The following is a 24,682-nucleotide window of genomic DNA, read 5'->3' as shown; positions in this document are numbered from 1 at the left end:
ACACCCCACCACACTGGCTCCCACCATCTTCTCAGCATCATCATCAGTCCTCAGATAACATCTGCAGTGATATGCTGAGGGCTCCCACCACCTCCACCTCACATACCTGAAGCCACCCCTCAAGGGCCATGGTGGAGTCATATGGCCCCTGCTTCTGGCAGCTTGTCCTTAGATGGCCACTGGCATTGTCATACCTATGCTCTCCCACAGCAAACAGATCCCCTGCAGACATTTTATTACAAGAGAAGAAGAGCCACACGTGGAAACAAAGAAGTAGATATCTGCTCTATTTCAAAGGTAATGCAGGTGCTGCATCCCCAGAAACCACCTCGGAGTGTCCAGTGGCAGGATACAAATTGATGCTTCACACATGAAGCGTCATGTGTGAACATTTCTCATCTGTGTGAGAAAGGAGATATTTTCAAGTCCCAAGGAAGGAGGTGGCAATGGACAACGATGAGCTTAGAGTGAGGACCATCTTGGGGAAGGAGCTTGGTTCCATGATGGTAGGGATAGTGCTGTGGAGAAATTGATCTCTGGGTTACCATGGCATCTCACAGCCACACTGCTGGAGGCCCACTATGATGCCCTCAGCCCCACACCTCATTGCAAGGTGACTTCCCTCTCCTGTGGGGAGCAGGCTCTAGGGCTTCACAGCAGCGTCCCCACTGTGCCCCTCATCTTGACGCCAAGGACAATTGACATAGCGCAGAGCCCCACCAACAGGACAACGCTTGGCAGGATCCAGTGCCAGCAGGCTCCGCAACATGAGAGCGGCCTCAGCTGTCAGGCGCTTCCAGTGGCGAGGCAAGTTCTCTTCCAGGCCTGTTTCCTGCCACAGCATGAAATCCTCAAAGAAAGGGTCTTTGGGCAGGCTTTGCTCCCAAGGGAAATAGCCAGTCAGCAAACAGAACAGCAGCACACCAAAGGCCCATGCATCCATGCTGGCATCTATGGGCACCCCTTGGGCATCAGTGGTATTGCTTAGTTCAGGGGCGGTGTAGGGGATTACTCCAGCCACCAGTTTGAGCTTGGTACCCTTGGGCCGTGTAAGCCCAAAATCAGTCAGTTTGATGCGCCGGCATTCAGGGTCAAAAAGCAGCACATTCTCAGGCTTGACATCACGATACACAAGCCCCCGGCTGTGGATGAACTCCAGAGCACTTACAAGCTGCTTGGCACAATGCTTGGCAGCTGGTTCAGGGATCCCATCCTGCAGAGGGAGAAAGATAAACAATATTGCACTTGCTCAGCACCTAGTCAGTCCTATCAAGGTGGGGGGCTTTCATTTTTGCTCTCCGTTAGGGAATGTCTTCGAGTTTCTGTTCTTGCAAGCTCAAATCTTGTTCAAAGCTGTAGATCTCAGAAGTGGAAGACCCACATCCCACTGACTTTCTCCCTCTGCCCCAGCCAGTCTGCAGAGGCCAAACACTGCCATCCCAATTCCCATGCCTTTGTCTCAGCACTCACCCTGGGTTTGATGATTGATATGAGGTCTTTGTGCATTGCTGGTTCATAGAGGAAACCATAATATTGACTGGATTCAATTGCAATTCCAAACATGCCAATGATTGCAGGGTGGGTGGCAAGGGAGAGTGCCACACAGTACTCATACAGGAAGGTGTGCAGCTTGGTACTGGCTTTGGGCAGCAGCTTGAGAGCCATAGGAGTTCCTGGGGATGGGAAGAATGAGTTAGATCTCCCCTGAAAGTCACTCACACCAAAACCAGACAGAGAGAGCACTGAGCAGAAATGGGCCTAGAAACTCATTAGGGGCTACAGGGGTCTCTGGCCAAAAGTTTTATACGGAGGTATGTCATACTGGGACAAGATAAGAAAACAGATACTGCTGCTCATGTGAGTTTTGAGCTATTCAGTTCATGGCCATGGGAACACTGGGTAGTGGAAGAGAAATTCAGGCTACATGAGTTCATCAGTTCAACCTGGAGATGAGTACTCTCAATGCTCTGAGGGCATTCATAGGCCTTAATGGCCTTGGCCAGTTCCACCTTAGACCTTCACCCACACCATGTCGATCCATGGGCCCAGAAGAACAACTTAAGCTCAAGCCCAGTGCTTCACTCCCTGCCTATGCTGTGTTGTTGGGGTGCTGGTTTCTAGCTGTATGATATCTATGCCTATGCATGGCCCTGAGACCTGATGGTCCGGATCGGTGGACTGGCTTCCCAGCTTGACCTTGGGCCTATCTCATCATCACAGTCCTGCCTGTTGCTCTGGGCTGTTCCCCCATCATTACCTACCCACTGGCTGTGTGCAATGGGAAGGTGCCTGTCTGGAAGGCCCCTGCCCTGTTGGTTCCCTTGGGAATCTCCTGACACTCCTGGCACCAAACACCCAAGACCCCATCAGCCCACACATGTGGGCAAGTGGAGAGGAGACCGAGCACAACAGCTCACAGGGTGCAGCCAGTTCCTTACCTCTCTGCCTGTGGGTCACTAGCATCACATGGCCGTACTTGCCCCTGCCCAGCTCCCGAATAACCTCATAGTGCTCAGCCACTTCAGTGCGCACCAGGCTCTGAGCCGTGATCTCCAGGAGCTCCTCTAGCATGGTTGGTGCTGCTGTTGGTGCCACTGCCACAGATGAGTTCTCAGCCATTGCTGAGCTCTGCAGAAACACCAAAGCCTGAGTGAGAAACAGAACAACATGCACAGAGCAAAAATGGATCAGATACGCCACAAACTGTACCATGGCAAGGGATATTTCTGCTACATGGATTCTGAGTCCTCTCTTGGCTGCCCTAGGGTTGAGTTGGTGTTTTTTTCAGAGTGCATTTCTAGGCAAAGGCTGTCACCATATGGAAGGTCCATGTACTGAAGGAACTTCTAATCCTTTCTGGCCTCCAGTCAAATGCTCATCTCTCTCTAATTGTAGGCCTGAGGCCTCTCATTTCAAATAATTGAACTGTCTTGCTGTATCTGTACTGGATACTGGCTTTCCAGGCCTCTTTTTATTCTACACTCTGATGTTCATCAATAAGTAAAACATCAACAGCGTTCCAGATTGTGAAGCAAGACCCAACTCTCCTGCCCTCGTCAGCCTACTGCAGACACCTCATCTGTGTCCTTCTACACAGAGCCCCAGCCCTTGTGCTTACTGAAGAAAAAATTTAAGGTAGCAGCACAAATGGACTTGCCTTAGACAGAGGCACAGCTAGCCCATGACAAAAAGGCAATGAGCAGATGTGGTATGCACTGAGTAGGCAAAGGGATATCAGTAACTCATGTGTCTTCTGACATTTCTGACCCAAACTCATCTGTGCAGCCAAGAAACTTAAGCAGGAAGGAAGCTTGGAAAATCAGTGCCATTTTGTGCCAGAACCAAATGATTCAGACTCATTTCAGATAAATATTTTTTGTTGTTGCTGTTTTTTGTTTGTTTGTTTGTTTTCAGTGCCCCTAGCATACTACAAGTGAACTTTTTAAAGTATCAACATTCTCCCACAGTCTATATTTTACTCTGAAAATAGAGACTCTGCCATCCTGGTCCTGGGAAAGCCTCCAAGTTTCAGTTTCAGGACAAGGTCACAGAACCACAGAAACACAGGATGTCTGAGGTCAGAAGGGACCTCTGGAGATCATTGAGTGCAAACTTCTGCTCAGAGCAAGGTCAATAAGAGCAGGTTCATCAGGGCTGCAATCAAGTGGGTTTTGAATATCTCCAACGATGGAGATACCCTAACTGCTCTGGGCAGCTTGTTCCAGTGTTTAACCACTTTTATGGTTAAAAAGTTTCTCTTTATGCTTATATAGGAATTCTGAGTTTGTCTGTGCCCACTGCTTCTTGTCCTGTCACACAGTACCACTGATAAGACTCTAGACGTATCTTTTTTATACGCTTCCATCAGGTAAGAAGATCCCTTCAAAGATAAATCATTCCAGCTCCCTGAATGTCTCTTTGTATGAGAGATGCTCCAGTTCCTTAATAATCCTGACAGCCCTTTGACAGACTTTCTCCATTACATCCACGTCCCTTTTTTGCTGGGGAGCCCAGACCCGGACCTAACCTGCTGATGTGGCCTCACCAGTGCTGTACAGAGGGGAATCATAGAATCATAGAATTGCTCAGGTTGGAAAAGACCTTAAAGATCATCAACCACAACCTAACCATACAACTCTAACAACCCTTTGCTAAATCATGTCCCTGAGTACCACATCCAAACAGTTTTTAAACACATCCAGGGATGGTGACTCAACCACCTCCCTGGGGAGCCTACTCCAGTGTTTAACAACCCTTTCAGTAAAGAAGTTTTTCCTGATATCCAACTTAACCTCCCCTGGGAAGGATCACCCCTCTGGAGCTGCTGGTTACTGCCTACTGCAGTCCAGAGTGCAACACAAAGCCTGAAGGTTGAACTTTTACTGTGCAGTGAGACAGAGATGCAGTGTAAAACCATAAACTCAAAATCTCTTTCCATGTAACATTCTGACCTTTAAGGAAGGGAGTAGGATCTCAAGTTGTTATAAAGGCTGATGGCATCCTAGGAATATGAGTGGGAGTAAGAGTGAAAGAAAGAATGCAGCATTTTCTCTTAAGTTTTACATTGCTCTACCTGCAACAAGAGCTTATTGAAGTTCCTTCAATTTCTAGCCCCCGGTGTTGCAAAATCTGTAGAGTCCAGTAATGTAGAAACAGAATTATTTAAGAGAAAAGGCTAGATTTCTACAGGAGCATAGGACTGCCTGTGGAACATTCCCCTTCATTTTGCTTCCCTTCTCACCTAGACTGTATTGTTAAATGTGTAACTACCAAGTGATTGGCCCTACATTTCTGAACAAGCTTTGGCTTGGTGAGAGAGCCAACAGCAACCAAAGTTAGCACAGTCCATGGGGTATTCAACATTGAACAAGTGTGTGCAGGGGAGGGGATAAATGAAGGGTGGGGAGGCACAGTAAAGTCATTCTGGAAAGTATTTTAGGGATTTTGTTTTGATGTCCTCCTGTTTGCTGTTCAGCCACCATAGCCTGCGAAACTGCATACCAGCAAAGGCATCGCAGAACCTGTCCATGCATCCACCTTGATGCTGACACTTCCAAACTGATTTTGTCATATTTAGACATTAAAAGGAATATCTGAGAAAGCCTTTAAAAGAGTCCTATCTAGGAATATAGAGAAAAAAGATTTAAATGTAATAGACCTTTAAAGCACATAGTCCCCTCTGTGATATTAGATAGGCTAATGTCACACTAACTAGGGAATGGAGTAAAGGAAAGATATCAGCTTGCCTTGTTAGATTTATACTTCTGATAAAGCATAAAAAGATTTCTTCTGATGACAGTATTTCTCCTATATCAAATTCATGGTCTTATACAATTTCTTGTCAGCAAATGGTTCACAATCTTCTCAGATAACTTAATTTCTCAACTTGACTTAGATAAAATTTCTCCCACTGTAGGCTGGCCACCTGTTAGCACTATCTAATCCAAAGACTGGAATCTTATCATTGCATCCACTTAATGAGTCATTCAATAGTGATATAATTTTCAAGTACCTATATATTAATTTATCAGTTTTTATTATCATCAATTACTTAATATATGATTCAACTATTCTGTTAATTATATAATTTTCTCATATTCACTGTACCATATCTTGCTCTTGTAAGTGAGAGGATATGCTTCTCTGTATATTCTTGGTTCTCACTCCAGCTCTCAAAGTCAACGTATTTCAGTTTGTAAACTCTTCAGACACAAAGCAAAGAATCAGTGAAATAGCCAGCATGGCAATTAGGGACAATGGCAAACCCATATTTCTGATCAGGATTCCTTAGAAATCAACTGCATTCACTGTACAACATTTTGCAGGATTTGGCCATTGCTATCCTTGAGGTAATGCTGATGTGAGTTTGACATTTCACTAGGAAGTTAAGTGTGGGCTACATTTGGGCCACCAATGAGTACAGTGTGCTTGGGTGCTTTGCATATACCACTGTTACCTTCTAGAGTGCTGTTTGCCCTTTGCTGTGTGACCAGATTTGGACAGGAGGCCTTCAAGGCACTGGCCAAGATACACTCACCATTTGGCTGGGGTATACTGAAGGCAGCAGGCAGATCCCTTTTCAGAACTGTGCTTTCCTCCATATCCTTTCCGTGCTTCAAATCTGTTTTACCTCGTACAAGTGGAATTCCTTGTTTTAATTTGTGCACATCTTCTCTTGTACTGAAAGTGGGATCTCCTGATGAAAAGATCCTGGATCCATCTTCATCGCTGCCTCCCATTAGGTATCTGTATAACTCTGAGACTTCTCTTCTCTGACCAGAAGAGTCTCAGCTTTCTCCATTTCTCCTCATAGAAAAAATTCTCCATTATAAATGTCCCTGAGCATCTGGCACATTGGGATCATTTTCTAGTCCAACCTTCTACAGAGCATTAATACAAACCAAATAAACAGCATTTGGGGCACCTCCATCATGCACGCTTGATCCAAAGGCAAACTGTGATTGAGTGCATTATGTATTTATATGACTTCCTAATTTGAATTTACCTGCCCGATGCTGCTATCTAAAGAAAAGTTTTCTAATGTCCTTCCTTCTGACCACTGCAGGGTTTAGAGACATTGTGCTCAGAGATATGGCTACAGCCTATGAAGACACGTATTTAATCTACTTAGACTGAGTAAAAGCAGCAGGGCACAGCCTGAAACTCAGCCTGTGTATTTAATCAACACCTTGCATGGGCTTTACAAACCGTCCGGCACATTTTGCTTCTGCAATGTCTACAACAGTTAGTTTAAAAACAGGGAGAATGTTTCCTGAAATTGTACTTTGTACACTTTCACTCACACTGTACTTTGAGTGAGCAGATCAAGACACCTTTAAGTCTCTTTATTTGTTAGCCACCTTCCAACAACTTTCTGCTCAGCTCTCAAAATAAGACCTTTTCTCCAGCTCCCAGATCCATTTTACAGCTCTTTTCTAAAACTTTGCCAGATTTGCTGCTCCATCTTATAACACAGACTGCTTCTGTGGGAATACTTCCTGTGAAACATTGAGCCAAAATTACCTTCTGCCTTTTCCTGTGACCCCCAGACATCTTTCAGCAAGAACAATGCACTGAGAGTTGCACTACCTTATAAATCCATTATGATTCCAGTGCTTTTCCACGTTACTCTCTTGCAGGGGAGCAGCTCTGCTTCCTCTTCGCATACCTTTCTGAGTATTGCCTCCTTTGTTTCTACCTGAGCACTTTCCTCTGCCCACAGTGAAGCAAATTTTGCTTGACTGGATTCAGTTATCAAGTAATTCATATCACTTGGTGTCTCTCTTATCAAACCATCACATTAATTTCTGTTTCAAGGTTGTGTGAGGAGCTGACCTTCAGGGATTTTTCCATTAACCACTAAATGTTTGGTGGATGTTCTGAACCATTCTCAGCCTTGTGGCTTTTTTTTGTAAGGCACCTGCTGGAAATATCCCACCCAGTGAACATTCTCTAAAAAATATCTGCACAAATTCATTCTGACATTGATCAAAATCAACAAGCCACACAGTTTGCAATGGATTTAAGAACAAGCAAACTTGCAAGACTCGGTAGAGTGGAAACTACCATGTTTTATTGTTGTCCTCATGTTACACATTTCATTAAATTTCGACTCTATCATAATAATGTTACCTTTGACAATGATCTTGAAAAAGCACTGAAATCCTCAGAAAACACAAAAATGGAGCTAGATAAATAATGTGTTGCTTGATAAAACGCAGGTGTATGCACATGTCAGAAGTGTTACAGATTACCAAAGAAGACAGGAGTTCAGTCAGGTATTGAGGGACAAAAAAAAAGTTAAATTTCATGGTAATCAGATTAATCTAAACTCTCTGTGCCACTTTTTCAATAAAGTGAATGCTTTGTAAACTCATAAATGTAGATCTGCTACGCCCTCACATCCTTTGTAGGTCTTAATGTGTTGGAAGATTTAGAATTGCTTTAGAAATAGACTGCAGTTGATACAGATTACACCTGAATGATATACAGGGGCAAGCATAAGAGAATAATGACTATGAGCTACTGATGTTACAAATTCAATCTTTGCATTCAACTTGCTGAAGAGAATGTCCAGAGAGCATCAGAAGCATGAAACATCAACGAGAGGTAATTTGCCAGATAGTAATTTAAAAATTAAGCCTCACTCTAAACAAACAAACAAAAAGCAAATTCAATCAACCAAACAAAATGCAACCAAAACCAGATACAGCCATTCAACTTTACTTGTAGTAGTTCTAATAAAAGAAGATATCTGTTGTGAGATTATATGCCTTTTACGCTGAAATCTTTTTCTGCAAGGTTTCTACATGCATACGCCTTGAGACAGTCTGAAACTTAATCTCTGAAAATCAGCTGAGTTGGGAAAGCTGTATTTCTAAAGAGCTGGCCACCTGCTAGTGACTTCTGCACTGAAACTGAGAATATTATGCACCATCAGACTTGTGTTTTCATTAGAAATGCATTCCTTCAGTTCGCTCTGCTTTGCATTATTATTTATCTCCTTTTTTTATGGTGTTTTTTGGAATATCAAAAATCTACTAATGTGAAAGCCTGGTTTCCCTAGGATAAATTTCCTGACCAGTTCTGGAGGATGGCTGATGTCTGAAGGTCAACAGAATTAGTGAGTGGATGCTATCTTTTTAATGCAATTGATGAGACCACAACTCAGCAAATTAACACTGTTGACCACATTTGACAGAAAAAAAGGATCAGAGAATAATCATGGGAAGAACCATGAAAACGCCGAAAGTACAGACAAAAGGGGAAATTTTCAGGGTGGTAGTTTTTTTTAGCTTATTAAATAGATAGCGAGAAAGTGACTTTGTCTTCTGCACATACCTTCACTGGTTCTAGAAATTCACTGGAGACACTCTCCCATTAATTCAAGGCATTACAACAAGAACCAATAACTGAAGCCGAAATGAATGGTTTTAGACCTCAAGTGTGGTGCACATTTTATGAAGAAGGTCATTTACCCCTAAAAACCTCATCAAACATTATGCAAGATTATCCCTATGTGTTCGGGACTTCTAACCCGAATTTTCTTTATTTTTTTTTTTCCCTTAAAAGTTACTCTCAAGTGTGAACTGTGGATACAGGCAAGGTACCAGAACATTTTATCACAGTGTTTTTTTCTGGCCTTTTTATTGATAGATTTATGAGTTGCTTTCTAAAACAGGCCAGCAAGCTAATCTCACTGAGAGAACTGCTGGCTGCCTCCTTCTCAGCACTGTGCAATGTTCATCTTAGGCACAGACCCCCACCAGTCTCCCCACAGACAGCTCTGGGAAGTCCTAAACCACAGCCATCTCAGTCAGAAATCGGCAGTGATTTTGCTGGGACCAAACCACATCACGCTCTCTTCCCAACCAACGTGCCGTTACCGCAGCACTGCCGCACCAGACACAACCACTGAGCAATCTCCCGTAAGTAGAGAAACATTTTGGGGCACAGCTGCTCAAAGGAGGTCGCCACCAACCAGACCATGCTGAGCACCAAATGTCAGGAATGGGTACGCTACATGTTATGGCAGCACACGAAGCCAGAGACTGGTCCGTGAGGGGTGCCCAGTTGTGCCCCTTACCTGCCTGTCCAGTCTCCTTCACCCTACTATGACTGCAGCCCGTCTTCTCACACACCCTCTCCGTCTCCCCCAGGCCTCTCACCTTCTCCAGCAGTGCAGGGCAGACAGCCGTGGGCAGCCTCGACTCCCCCTCCGCTGCCTCTGGGCTGGAACCAGGCTGTGTCGAACAGCCGGAGGGGCTGCCAGGCATTACAGGGCTGAGCGTGACGCTCCGCCCCTTCTTCAGCCTCTGGTCCAGGGGCACACCGCCCGGGGCTGAAGGTGACCTCTTAGTGGGAGGAGAAGAGGGGCACTGGGGAGGAAAGGGGTTATCCATCCGCTCAGCTCATGGACAGGGAGGTGTCATAGGGATGGAGGTGGAGCTGTTGTTTCTGCTCAAGTCGGACCGTCAAAGCCCCTGGGATCCTTCAGCAGATCCACCCTATGCAGACCTTCCCTCCAGCTTCAGCTGTCCCTGCAGTTGAATATGGGGCCATGCCAAGTCGCAGTACAGCCCTCACAGCAGGGCTGAGGGCCACTGTGGATGGCCAGCACTTTCTTTTGGTCACCAGAGGGGGAGAAGGCATTTTGGTCGCAGCTGCCTATGTCAGTGAGCATCAGAGTCTAGGCACAGACTGTAACTAGTTCAAGGCCATGTCATGGGGCTTATGACACAGGTTCCTCACACGGACCAGTACTACAGAGAGTTACAGAGAAGGTGAAATTATTAATGGTAACTACAATGGCTTGTAGGAGTTCCATCTATGTTCAGTTCTTCCACCTAGCTGGTATTTGTGGAACTATAGACCATCCTGAGTTGGAAGGGATCCACAGGAACTTGAATCCCACTCCTGGCTCCACAGCAGGACTGCCCAAACCCTGTGTCTGAGAGTGCTATTTAAACACTTGTTAAACTCCTGCACCTGGGGCCCGTTCCATGCCCACCGCCCTCTGATGCAAACCCTGTCCCCCCCAGCTGCCCCTTCTCTGATGCAGCTCCATGCCGTTCCTGTCGCTGTCACACAGAGCAGAGCTCAGCGCTGCTCCTCCGCTCCCTGTGAGGAGCTGCAGTCGCCATCAGGCCTCCCCTCAGCTCCTTATCTTCTCTGCTCTGGGTTGAACAAACAAGGGACCTCTGCCACTCCTCATACATCTTGCTGTCTAAACAATTCACCAATTCACCATCCTCATAGCCCTCCTTTGGGTGCTCTCTAATAGTTTTAAGTCCTTCTTGTACTGTGGCACCCAACCCACACGCGGTACTGGAGGTGAGGCTGCACAGCACAGAGAGACAACGTCTCCCCTCACCCACTGGCAGTTCTGAGCCTGGTGCACCGCAGGGTACAGTTGGCCTTTTGGTCTGCCAGGGCACACTGCTGCCTCATATTCAGCTTACTGCCAGCCAGAAACCCCAGATCCCTGTCCGCAGGGCTCATCTCCAACCTTAAAGTTCTCTTTCTTCTACTTGAGCAAGGACAAGAAAGAAACTCCTGTGGGTATGGACACCATGCAGGTCTTAGATACCAGCTGCAGAGCACTGAGTTTCACACTCTAGGAGATCCATCAGTTTGCGTATCTGCAGCAGTGATGAATGCAGCTGTGGCTGTGGCACAGGAGTGTCACAGTGCTGGCCTCCATGTTCTCTGGAGCTGGGACCATGTAAGGGACCTGAAAGGCTTAAGCTGCCCCAATGAGCCTCCATACCCACTGTGGGGACACAATGTAGTGAGGAACGCAGAAAGAGGGCAGAGGTGAAAAATGAAGTCTAACAGAGGACAGGGCTGAATCTTATGTCTGCTTTCTGAAGGGAGGGAAGGACTTGTCAGTACAGGCTCTAGTTGGCCTGTGGGCAGCAAGGTAAGATGCACTGGAATGTCATCACAGACTGGTGAAGAGCCAGGCTGCTGTCACCTAGCTCTGATGGTGAAAGAAATCTAAGGGTAAGAGGAGTAGCATAGCCAGACTCCCAGCTGTCATCATGCTTCTGGATGAAGAAGTGGGAAATGATGCATGGCCTAAAGGTCTTGTGCCACTCAAGGCTGCCCCTTCTCACTCAGGCTTGGAGGATGGTATAGTGATTGGAAAAGGCCTTCAGTGTTCCTACAGCCAGGAACATTACTATTGGGCTGGTGGAAATATATAAGAGAAAATTATTCAATGTCTAAGGATTCAGCTCTGGAATAAATATGATAGTGAAACCACAGTTCCACAGGAACAAGGAATCTATCTATATGGGGAACAGAATAAGACCATTGCCTCCAATTGAGATACAAGTCAGAAGTCAAACTGAAAAGTGTCTCTGAGGATTTGATTGAAGACAGAGTTACAAGGAAAAACTGAAAAAGGGACTCATCTGCACAGTCCTCAGAAAGAAAAAAAAACGAAAAAAAAAAAACAGTGAAGGTGAATGGAAGAGGAAATATGGAAGAAGGAAGGATTTACAAGTGGGTATTAATGGCTCTGCTGTTCAGATGGTTTAATATTTTCTACTGCAAAAACTCCTTTACGATGTGTTTGTGCTTTGTGACGCACACAAATACTATGGTTGACCAATGTTGTCTGAAAACATCACAAAAATGTCTCCTTCTTTGCCTCTGAATTGTTGTTGGGTTTACCAGCATGGTAAATATTCTTTCCCTTGTATGTGTGGCTCAGAAGGGGCAGCATGCAGAAAAACAATGGAATATGAACATTCCCAAAAGCCAGATATGGCAGCTAGAGTCACAGAGATGTTGTAGTAACTTCTTCTGACTTCTTCCTTGTTCCTCTTCACTGGCATATACACTGCAGCCCCTTTCACCTTCATCGGAATAGCAGCAGAACTTCAAAGTACACACTGTATGCAACTTCAAAGCCTCAGGATTGAATTCCTATCAGTGAGTGCTCAGACAACATCACTGCCCCTTCACAGATAACTCCACAGGCTTCAGCAAGTATGAAAAGAGCTACTGAGGGAATTGGCTGCTCCAACACATCACCAACAGGATACTCAGTTTCTCTGGTATTGGCGCTAGTGTGAATGCTCCCTTTGCATTAGGTAGTGGGGTATGTACTCTCATTTCAGAGTTACCTGACCCCACATGGATCTTCAGTTCCCCTTCTGTACTATCAAAGCTACCAAGAGCACATAGTGTGACAAGATTTGATGAGCATTTGAATCCAAGGCAGCACTCTTTGGCAACACACAAGTATAGAGGCTTATCAGCAGGGCCACATGAGAGAGAAGACTGATAAATATGAACATCAAGCTCCTTTTACCAGGACTGCTCTCTTTATTTTGAAGTTTATGGCAATACCCATATTATCTATAGATGTTCATACTGACAATAAACCTTTTCACAGAACATCATTGATGACAGCTTTCAGAGCAACCAGCATGCAGTTTTTTCACATCTTTTCAAAACCAGCTTAGCACCTGATGCTGGAGTGTGAATAGCTCTTTGATTTTCCCCATTGCCTTCCTACACCTTCTTCTATTAATAAATTTATGAGCTTCCAACTCTTCCACCCCTCCAGCCCCAGTAGGCAGGCAAGGGGGTTACAAGGAGCAGGCTGCCTTGTGAACACAGAGCTGGGGCCCTGAGCTCTCCTCGGCACACGCAGGGTGCTCAAAATCATCCACCAGCTGCACAGACCATTTGTGCTATGAGGTCATTCAGCGCTACCCCATCGCTGAGGAATCTGCTGGCCACCTTCCTGACAGCACAGCATAATGTCCCACCTCGCCTGCCAGCTAGCACAACAGCCTCTCACTGAGCTCGGGCCCCACTCTCCACAGGTGCTTCTCAATCATGCTCTCCAGCATCCATGGCCTCTGGTTACCCATTGACCACCATGTCCGCCTGACAGCACCCTGCCCTGTTCCATTCCAGCCTCCTCTCTTCGAGCTGTTCTTTTCACCACTGCCAGCATGGTGAAGATGCCATCAGAGCAGGATGAGTTGGCTGGGTACAGACAACTTAGAGACATCCTTGAGAGGGAAAGATTATGGGGAGTCTTCGCAGGAGAAAAGACTGGACTTGCAGAGGAGTAGGACTTGAATGGTGGTATAGAAATGCTGCACTTTGATGGGAAATCTTTCTTCTCTCTGAGCATGGAGAGGGAGCCATCTAGTCCTTAAATAACAGGAGATGAGAAAGATAACAGGAGATGAGAGAGATAACAAGGCTGGTAGTACAGGGGCTTGGCAAACAGGGCCTGTCCAACAACAGTGTCCATGCAATATGAGCAGGGCAGACACAGTGATTGGAGCCAGGTTCAGCAGCGAGACCAAGTCATCAGGAAAGATTGTAGTGACAAGCAAGTCCAAGGTCCAGCTGAAAAGTTGATCCATAGGCCAGAGTCAGTCTCCATGCTGCTAACCAGTGTTAGACACAGTTCAGGACTGCCAGGCAGGCAGTCCATGTGTCAGAAGGGAAGGAGATAGTCCCAATGGAGTGAGTGTCAGCAACAAATGCTTACTTTCTGACAGGTCTGGGTAGCTGAGGGGCTGGGAGCACTCATGGCCACACAGCTGGGACACGCTGGTCAGCTAGGCTCTGCTGCTGGCTGACAGCAAGCTGTCCAGGGAGGTGGTAAAGTCACCATCCCTGGAAGCGTTCAAGAAACATGTAGATGTCATTCTTAGGGACATGGTTTTAAGGGCAATATTGGTGGTAATAGGACCAGATGATCTTAGAGGTCTTCTCCAACCTTAATGATTCTATGATTCTATGATGATGTGGGGAGGTCCCTTCTGAAGCCAACTGCTTCCCATTGTCCGCTCTAGGCCCACTTTATTTTTCTCCAAATTTCTCTGAAAGACACCCAGTGACACAGGCTTCCAACTGCCTGTAACAGTGCCTCCTCTGGAGAAGAGATGGCAGGTGAGGGAAGATGTAGTAGATATAATAAATAGGTATTATAAAAACCGAATGGAATAAAAGAGATAAAAATAAATTAATGCTCACTATCTTTTTGAAAGATAAGATATCAGAACAAGAGAAGGTGAAAAAAAAGTACAAAGCTTCTTCACGCAGTGTGCCTTTATCCTTTGGATACCTTGCCTCAGGGGAGTGTGAGTAAAAAGCATTTATGTGGTTTCATAAAATAACTGGACAGGGATACTGCAGAGGAAGAACACAATTAAATGCAAAGATTCGACATCTGTCTCTCAGGCTGTTCGAAGCTAAAAGAATATTTGAAGGGATTGACCTCATACTTCCGTGCTCTTATATCTTCCACAAGGAATTTGCCACTGGAAAGTCTCACAGCCAGGAAATTTAGTTAAGTGGTCTTTTATTCTGATCTGGCTCAGCTGTCCTCATTCATTCTCCTAACAAAATTCTGTGGTGACATTACCATTTCTCCCAGAACAGCCCCACACTTGCTATTTGAATGTCTGGTGAGTGGTTCTCTGTCCTAGGCTGGTTTTTCATCTTTGCAATCTCTCCCTGCCAGGGTGACATCTTTCAGAAGGGTCAAGGAGATAGGAGGGAGCTTTCCTGGTGGGTAGATCAGAGCGCTTAGGGAACAGAAGGTCTCCAGAGATGGAGAGAAGACCAACACTAAACTGCAGCATCTTGGATTGCTTGTTCTTTCTCTTAAAAGGCCACCTGTGAATGCTTTGTCTTCAATATGGTAACACAGCAGTGGGCAGCAAGAAAATCTTTTAGAAAATACTTCTTTATTATCTGAGGGAAGCTCAGGAATTTCTCCAACTTTTCTCAGACTTTTGGAGGAAAGGCAGTCTGGTAATGGCAGTCTGATAATGGCAGTTTGCTCCACCTTGCTTAATCAGGAGGAAATTATCTCTCAAGAGCTGTAGCCACATTGAATCGATCTTCAGCATCCCAGGTCTGAAAGTAATCAGGAGAGTAAGAAATGTGCCCTTCAATAAAATGGCCCATTTAGCCCAATCTTTTCCTCCAACAACAGTAGTAATAGATAATGTTTAAAAGCACATGCCTACCCACTATCTGCAGTCTATTTTCCTAGTAATCTTCCAACATCTAAAAGTCTTGTGTTATGGAAGCTGGAGGGTGAAACCCAGTCCAGTTCTTTAAATATCATAAATTAATTTCATCCCTCTTTTGAACCCACTGATAGCATTGGCCTCTACAATCTCTCCTGTGGCATCAAGTTCCACACATTTACTCAATACTATGTAAAGAAATACTTCCCTTGTTTGTTCTAATTCCTCTGATACTAAATTCACTGTGAATCCTCTAGATTGTCACATTGCAGAACTTCTTTGTGAAAGACAGATTCATCTTGTCCATCATCTTCATGATTTTATAAATGTCAGTCATATCTTCTCTCAACTTTACCATCTCTCCAAAAGAAGAGTTTTCCAATAATCCCTCATAAAGCAACTACTGCATGACTGATCTCTGCTGCCCTTCTCTGTACCTTCTGTAATTTCATCATGTCTTTCTTGAAATATAGAGACCAGAGCAGTCCCCAGAGCTCCACATCAGATTGCACAGAGATTTTATCTAGAACTAAAATGGCATCCTCTGTCTAATTTTAGTTACTATTATCAATATGCCCAACATTTCTTGTGGCTGTTGCCAGAAGGGTAGTAAATGTGAATTCCAAGATCTCCTTCCTAATTTGAAACTGCAGATCTGAGTTCTGAGATCAGCATCATGTAAGCATGGGTTAGTTTACTTTCTCTAGATGAGAAATATTTTCTCTGAATGAGAATATAAACTTGCTTAGATTTACTAAGTTTTTGATTGCTTAATTTTTTATTACTATTTATAGTGAAGTTCCTCTGAGAGTTTTCTGCTCAGCCTCTTGGTTTCGTGTGACTCTCCTAAAGTCCTTTGCCATCAGAACGGTATTTCTGCACCCAAAGTAAGTCAGTATCAGCCTTAGACTTGATTTCACTGTTTACTTGCTTCTCCAGTTTATCCATAAACACGCTGAATGAAACTAGTCCCAGCAGCAACCCCTGGGATATGCTCATAGTTCACCCTTCTTCATCCTGAAAAGTACCAAATGCGACCTATCCTTTGCTCATCTTTCATTCCACAACATGATCTTTCCTCTAACTGCAGTAATTTAGTTCCTTTACTTACTCTCAGTGAGGAACTTTGTCAAGGGGTCTTTGGAGGTCTGAATGTATTATTTTGCCTAGCCACATGCATATTAACATCATTCCAGAACCCCACCCTTCCAGAACCCAGCATGGCCAAAATTTCCCTTTACAGAAGCCATATTAACTCTTTCTCAACAGATGGTTTTCACATACTTGTCAATCTTACTGTTTATTATAGGCACCACTGTCTTGCCACAGAAGGAAATCAGATTCCCCACTTATTTTTCATAGTGGGAGTTACACTGGCAATCCACAAGGGCTCTGGCACAGATACATTAATGACAGGTTATACAGCTTGGCCAGCAGTTCACAGTTTCACATTTAAATTCCTTCATGGCTTTCAGGAAAATGTTGTCCAATCATGGTGACTTATAAATATTCAAGGTATCTGTTTGGTCTTATTTCAAGAATAAACTGTCTTTTCTGATCAGTCTACTGCAAACAAGTCATCAGGAGTTGAAATCTTCGCAACAAACAGGGTACTTCATGCTCACTAACAGAAGAAGGAACTGTATCCCAAGGCTTCTCTCCCAGGCATAGATAAAAGAAAGGAGCTTGAAAGCTTTCTAAACTCCCTGGGAGAAACATTTGAAGTCTGATGTCTTGGCAACAAATCTACTTCTAAAAAGCAGACTTGTTTTGTCACTTTCCTGAAAGCATGATCAGTAGTATGGCTACTGCATCTTCAAGGTCATACTATTCAGAGGCAGAGGCAAACCAGGACCAGCGTGGAAAAATACAACGTGTGACACTAGGGGGTGGTATTAAACTAAGTGGAAGTATATAATTTGGTTTCACTTAGCTTCTTTGAAATTCAGTCTCACAAAAGTGATGTGTTGCATCTAAGCCCTTCAAGCATTCATTTATCTGCACACCAGGACCCACCTGACCCACCTTCCCAGGACCCACATGACAGTTTTATTGGTCGTTGTGGTCCCATGATCCATCTCTGGTATGAGATCAGACAAATACCTCTACACATGAGTGCCTGAACATGTGCAACAAAAAACACACATTTTTTGTTGCACACAACAAAAGAGACACACAAATAAACAAGCAGAATCAAAACAGGAAGAAAAAATTCCTTGTCCTGGACATGTATGAGGGAGTAGGGAATTCAGCTTCAAGAACTTTGCTACCACATCCTTCTTTCTCCACAGAAAAAGAAGGCAAAACAGTCTTGGCTGTTTTAATGAGCCTCTGGCTCTTGCTAGCCTGAGTCTGCCTCCATGTAGGAGCTGTGTACTCTTTCAGTCCTTAGAGATGTGTCTGTTGCACTGTGCATCCAGGGAGCTGCCCTCTGACGGCTGATCTGCAGGCATGACATATAGGGCACCCAGTGGTTCTCACCCTTAGGGGAGCTCAGATCCAGTTTAATTCATCCAGAGCAGAGATTTCGTCAGTCTCTGTGACCACATGAAAACTCAAGCTTCACTCTTGGGAGGCTCAGAGTCCTCCCTCATGAGAAAGTTGGTTCATGACGTTCCAGTTGCTTTTCTCTACAGACACTGAAGCATTCTGGTCAACATGGCCAGCTGTTGGTGAAAAAACAAGACAGTAAATAGATATTTGCCTCCATTAGGAAAGATGCACATCAAAACCTCTTCCATACTAGACATTAAAACTCTTAAAAGCTATCACCTCCTGGAATCTCTGCAGATCTTCACTGTTTCTTCAGTGGATGAAACAACAACAACATTTGTGATGATCTGGCTGGAGTACGAATCAGATGCCTGTATGTAATGTTGCCCAGTGGCTTTCTGCCACAGCTTGGAAAGCTAAAAGCTCTCTAGCTAATGCATTATTTTATTTCAGTGATCTCATGTTTAAAGCATCATTTCCTTAGCCTGAGGCTCTCCCGTGGGGTCAGTAAATTCCACTTTCAAAGAAGGTTTTAATTCCTTGGTGAGTGACAAGCTGGAATGGTGATGTGAGTCCTAATCCCTCTTTTGAATGGTGAATGGAGCTTCTCATCATTAGTACATCAGACATGCTACCAAATATATCTTCAGCTTCTCCTCATTAGTACATCAGACATGCTATCAAAGATATCACGGGACTAGCAAGCACCAGTTTGCAACAAGCCAGCTGGACAACAAGAAATGGAAAGGTCTTCTTCCAACTACACCAGCCTGCAGGGCCTCTGCTGGACCCTCCCTCCTCCCCTTCTAGTGGTGAAGCATGAGACAGTGCACACAGTTTTCTTTTCTCTCCCATGTCTTTTCTCTCCTTCAAACTATCATTCCTCAATTTGCCTGGAAGAGGAAAATTAATACTTAAAATATGTTCCTCTTTATTCATTCCTGCTCTATTTCCTCCTCCTTTGAATTAATTTCTAGCTCCTTGTCATTCTACTGAAACATCCTAACATGTTCCTTTTCTATCCCCTGCGCTCCTACCACTTGGTATCAGCACAGTGAAACAAATACATTATGAGATAAGCAAGGGAAGGGAATGGGGGAAAATCAAAGAGACAATCATTTTCCTCATTTTCCCCAGGCTGCTTTTTTTTTCACTGAGGATTAATTTCCATTATCCCAAAAGCCTTTATGTCTACTTCCCTGCCATTATCCTGGGTTCAGCACTTCCTGGGAATCTAATTTCTCAGTTTGGAAGACGATATAAAAATGACCTGGCAATAGCCATGAAGTAACATGACAAGGCCATTTTTCTCTTGCAGTGCCATTGCAATGGAGGAAGACTTGCTATAGTGAACAGTGTTTGTCTCCTTATCCTTGCCCATTAAGTCAAGGATACCCATGCCTTTTAGGAAGTATCATCACTGTCAGTGAATTTTCATTCTGACAATCCAGTTCTCCTTGTTCTGCCCTACCATCTGCATGCTATGTCTTTCCCTTACTTTTTTGTTGTGTTTCCACCCCTCTGTGCTCACATTCAGTAGATTACTGGCAGGCAAAAAGTCTCTCTCTGCACAGGTAAGAGGCACTCAAACTAGTGAAGGTGTCCTTAAAGGTCAGCCCTGGGTCTGCCTGCCCCTTGTCCACAATGGATCTTTTCCTTCAATCTCACGAGCCCTTTACTTTTCCCACAACTTTCTGACTTTCAGCAGCCAGCACCACTTCCTGCTCTCTTCAGTGCCTGACTCCTGACTCCCACTACCTTTCCACTCCATAGACTGACATTTAGGTAGGGACGGGCCTCAGATGTATTTTGGAAAGGCAGAAAAACAGGATTAAGTGAGCTCTAGCCATGTTGCCAGCCATGTAGTACAAGCCTAGTCCTACCTGGAAGCCCTTTGGCTATGAACAACAATTTTGAGATGACATAACCAGCAAAGACTGCTTAAGCAAAGTGCCCTGCTAACTAAGCTACACAGCTTGTAGCTTGGCTCAGACTACAAGGGGAACAAGTTATGGCTTCTTGCAACAGCCTTCACAGAGCCAAACACAACAGTTTGCTTTCTGCCTTGGTATTACACAGCGAAGTGGCAACAGCAAGCAATAAATAACATATCTGAAGGGCATTATTACTTTTGGTCTTCTGGCTTTCACTGATTTTAATGATATGAATTTTGTAGCTGCATTATCTATTTATCATATCTGAAAAGGGTTGCAATGGAATTGTCTCATTTTCCCATAACTAACTTTACTTAATTTTTAGTTCTTAAACAGGAATCATGATGAGACCTCCAGGTGCTTTACAATGGAGGGAAAAGCCATTTACAGGAAGAGAGAACAAAACATTGCTTGAGCCACACAGCAGAATATTCACACAGACAAAATAAGACGAGAGGTCTCATTTTTCTTACACTGGTCTTTACACTGGGTCCTGCTGGTAGCCCCAGTAATAGTTACTTCTCTCTTTGCTCAAGTGAGTCAAAGGAAGGCATAATGTTTTGTCTCACTGCTTTTGTTGTTATTTTTAACTGAGAGCAATTGTTTTTTGGTTATCAGGCCACTCATCTGAGGTATTCTGGCAATTTTCTTAATTTTACGTAGCATCTGGAAAAAAGAATGATTCTTCAAGAAATATTCAACAATTGGTAAGCTCAGCACCTGGTAGAAAAACTGAAGAACAGTTTAATAGTGCAGATAATTTCTGATCCCCTTAGCAAATAATTTTATCATAGCTTTGCCTATGTTTATGGCAAGCTATCAGCCCAGATACAAAACTTCCTCACCAGCTCTGACAATAGCTGAGGCTGGAAGAAAAAGAAATGTATTGCCACAGATGTCACCATCTGCTCCACCATATGAAAGGGGAACTTTGTTTTGGAGCTTTACTAGCCCATTACACTCCCCACTTTCTGAAGTTACATTTTCTGGTATTTGCTGAGCTTTGATATATTGCAGAGACAAAGAACAGAAACAGGCAAATAAGCAGAATGTGCTGAGGGAGATTTCTAAGGGCATAAAGAGGAGACAGGCACCAAACTCTCATCACTCTTCTCAGGGTGCTCTGCAACAAAGTACTCTCTGTGGTGCTACCTTCATTTTTCTTTGTCTTCAGTGAAATTAAGCTAGGTTGTTCTGTGCCCCCGTGACAAGCATACTTCCCTGAAAAACAGTCCCAAAGCTAAGCTACTCCTCATTGCTTGCAATGAGACACAATGAAATGTCAATAGTTAAAGGAGCAAAGTCCAGTTTGATTACAACCTTTGGTGTGTAGGCAATTACAGTTTGAAATGTATGCCTGTGGATGTGGCCAAAATGAATTACAGCAAAGGCATCAGATGGGTTAAATCTGAATCTGCTGGTGTAGTCACCTCTTCCCCTCATCCATCAATTTTCCCTATTGATAGAAAAAAATCACAGAACTGTCTGGATAAGACCTTTGAGGTCACCTAGTCCGACGATCAGCCTAACTTACGAAGTCCCATCACTAAAACATGTCCTTTAGTGACAAGTCCATATATTTCAGTTACCTCCAGAGATGGGGACTTTGGCACTGCCCTGGGAGCATTCCAATGTAAGAGACATGCTGCCTTTGGCTCTTGCTGGTGGCCGAAGTGTTGGGCTGTTGCTTGGCTGCAGGGAGACAACACCACCAACAGCTTCCCTTCTCCTCAGGGTCCCGGGGCACAGTGCTGGTACCTGCATGGGACTGCAGTGAGCAGATTGTGGTTACAGCATGCTGGAAGTACACGAAGACATGGGTTTCATGCTCAGCAATGGGACCAAGCTGGTTCTACCAACCTGCTCCCCTCTCCTTCCCATGATGCTATATTGGTTCAGCTGGTTGTTCCTCTTAACCCAGGAGCCTCTCTTATCCAGTGCGGTTCTCACTCAGCTTCCTCCCTAGGATCTACTCTGAAGAAGACAAATTTAACCCCCACACCCTGAGACCCAGCATCAGAATTCCCTGGAGCCAGGTGTTGCTGCTGAGTAATGCAAATTCTGCCTGGGAAGGAGAGCTGCTAATCATAATTGTACAGTTGGAACTGTGTAGAGAGCATATTGTTAAAGCAAGTGCACAGTCTTCTGTAATCTACCATGAAGTGTAAATACCTTCCTGCTCATAGGCTGGAATATATATATATATATATATATATATATACATATATATATATACTTATACTATTTGCACATTAATTTATGTGAGTTTTGGCACTGCTATGTCTGAGAAAGGCAAAGTACTTTTCTATCTCCCATCTGACTACAAGCTGCACACTGAAAGACCATACCTGTTTGGAACCTGGCAGCCATAAAAGCTGAGAAAAGTTGTCAAAATAAAATACTGACTATCAATTTTAGACACCTTGGTATAAAGAAGCAGTAAAGGCTAACAGAGAGGAATGGAGAAAATAGAGCAGACTTGAAAATTCATTAAACATCAATTGCTGCCATGAAGATTACACTGGAAGCCCATAAAAGAGTTCTCACTCAATAAACAAAAAGAGAAGCAAATGGAGAACTAACAGTGACGACTGTGTAATATGAAACTGATTATAAAGATCAGATGTTATCAAAATGTTTGTATCAGAGAACAGAAATGAGGACCCAGAATTTAACTTCTTAGAAAGCAGAGGATCGAGTGATTTAGACCTGAGTTATGTTTTAGTATTTTCTTTAACATGAATGACTCAATCTTCTTTGAGAACAGGAGATTATCAGCAGTGGACAGGATATGGCTTCTTGTTCTTCAGGACATTGATCTTTGCCATCTTCACCTAACTTGTCCAGTCCCTGTGGTTCTCCTCAGGAAGTTCACTTTAGTTCATTCCATTTCCTTCCTTGTAACACTTTCTCACTGGCCAAAATCCCATTCAGTCTGTGGAAGGTGGGACTAGGATTATTCTAGGTTCTCTCTTCCTGCAATGTTTAAAAAATAGCTGTAGGTCCCCTGCAGAGAAGGATTCTGCAAGTTTTCCTATATAGCACTGCTTATTCAAGGCTGTTATGAAGTTACTTACACAAAGCCAAAACTTCTGATGTTCCTGCGTCAACTCTCATCCAAGGGAAGGGGAAGAGGGACAGCACCAGCTGACAGTGCTGCTGTTCAAATTTCTCTTCATATGCTGCATCTTTAGAAGGTAGAAATGCATATGAGGGGTTTTACTGGAAAAAAAAAATCACAGAAGGTTAACATTTCATATTCCACATGCACAGTGCCAACAGGAAATCATTCCCAAAATTATTAAATTGGCAAGGCAGACTGTTGGAATTGGATAGATCTACAAAAATACTGTGTTGGCACAAGGACTTCTGTAATATCTTAACCTATATGCCTATATGTCAGTGCTTTCCAGACATAAAGGACATTCTCAAATGCCAGTTTTGTGAATATGTGAATTTTTCAGTAAAGTAAATGTTAATGTTGTCAAAATTATGAATCTTCCATCTCAAGTCCTGTATTTCTACAGCCTTCAGTGATGACAAATATGAATACATGATGAAATGCAACACCTGTCCTAGAGCAAGCCACTCTGAATTCTCTAAGGATGATTAATTTTGACAAAATTCTACTAACAATGCTGCTCACAGTTTCACTATTGCCGTGTCTCCAACAAAATTCAGCAAAGCTTAGCCCAGTTCTCAGGGACATCTGCTCGTTCACATTAAAAAAAACACAACCCTGCAATCTGACATGGCCAGCTGAAAAACATACTGGGAGGGAATTCTTCCATGAAACATACTGGGAGGGCATTAATAAAGGAAATTGAGAGCTGTTTTATTTAAAATCCATGCTAGGCAGTGGTTGTAGGGTGTTTGATCTCATCATCTCTGTCTGTTCTCATAGCAACCCCAATAAACTGGGCAGGAATCCACAGGTTCCCACTTTATAAGCTTTCTGAGCCAGATGCCCAAGTCACCCTCTGGGAAGGTTCACACATCATTATCTTCAGGTTTCAGCAGAGCTGCATGGGATGTGGCTGCACCAGGGAAAGGAGGTGTCTGCCATCCCTCCCTGCCACCATTTTCTCCTGGGTGTGCTGAGGGAGGTGCCCAAGGGGAAGATAACTGCATGTGGGAGCTGCCAGGCATGTTTGGCAGAGGAACTGGGGGAAAAGGAATACTGGGGTGCAATGGAGATGCACATCTCGGGGAATACTCCATGAAAGCTGAAGAAGCCCCTTGGGATTTCACTGAAGGTAAATTTGGCCGCGCTTGGCACGGCATCTGCATCTATTTCCCCAGCGTCAAAGATGCAGGCAAGGTCTCACTAAACAAATACACTGAGAAGGAAAAAGGGAAGAAAAGAGGAGCTGAAATACAGTTATATTCTTCTCACAGCTAGTCTATCACAAAGGCTGTATTGTGGGATCTACGTGTTACCCATCCTGATACCTGATTCAATCACAGTGGAGAGAAATCTGATGGCACTGGAAGGACTTAAGGAGGTGAGGATTTATGTTGAGGTCAACGCTGTGTTAAACTCAACTCTGATTAAGGGAGAAGGAAACGCTGTGTTAAACTCAACTCTGATTAAGGGAGAAGGAGAGCAACGGCCTGAGATCATCTGAGATGACAGAGGATTTACATCAAGTTGATTATGAAATGATGCAATGTACTTTCCTGGGGGGATGGAACAAGGAAGGATCAGCATCAGAAGCTGAGCTGGCAAGGGGGCTT

At 44.1% G+C, this 24,682-nt stretch overlaps 1 protein-coding gene and 1 long non-coding RNA gene across 2 annotated transcripts; both read right to left on the bottom strand.

Moving 5' to 3' along the window:
* Positions 1-266: 266 nt before the first annotated feature.
* On the bottom strand, positions 267-9,902 carry SBK2 (SH3 domain binding kinase family member 2). Its single transcript, XM_042870192.1, has 4 exons — positions 9,669-9,902; positions 2,439-2,646; positions 1,471-1,673; positions 267-1,213 (listed from the first exon to the last, which is right to left on the bottom strand). The coding sequence occupies exons 1-4, from the start codon at positions 9,900-9,902 to the stop codon at positions 644-646; spliced, it is 1,215 nt and encodes a 404-aa protein (XP_042726126.1). The 3' UTR covers positions 267-643.
* A 6,897-nt stretch (positions 9,903-16,799) lies between these two features.
* On the bottom strand, positions 16,800-23,214 carry LOC122179041. Its single transcript, XR_006178509.1, has 4 exons — positions 23,023-23,214; positions 21,806-22,921; positions 21,535-21,713; positions 16,800-18,184 (listed from the first exon to the last, which is right to left on the bottom strand). It is a non-coding gene; the product is annotated as an uncharacterized LOC122179041 (long non-coding RNA).
* Between the last annotated feature and the right edge of the window lie 1,468 nt (positions 23,215-24,682).

This window comes from Lagopus leucura, unplaced genomic scaffold (genome assembly GCF_019238085.1).
Source record: "Lagopus leucura isolate 7727_CA_CO unplaced genomic scaffold, USGS_WTPT01 Super-Scaffold_100002, whole genome shotgun sequence".
In the NCBI taxonomy this organism is placed as follows: domain Eukaryota; kingdom Metazoa; phylum Chordata; class Aves; order Galliformes; family Phasianidae; genus Lagopus; species Lagopus leucura.
Note: the sequence above shows the minus strand (reverse complement) of the source record. Positions and strands in the feature narration are given on the sequence as shown.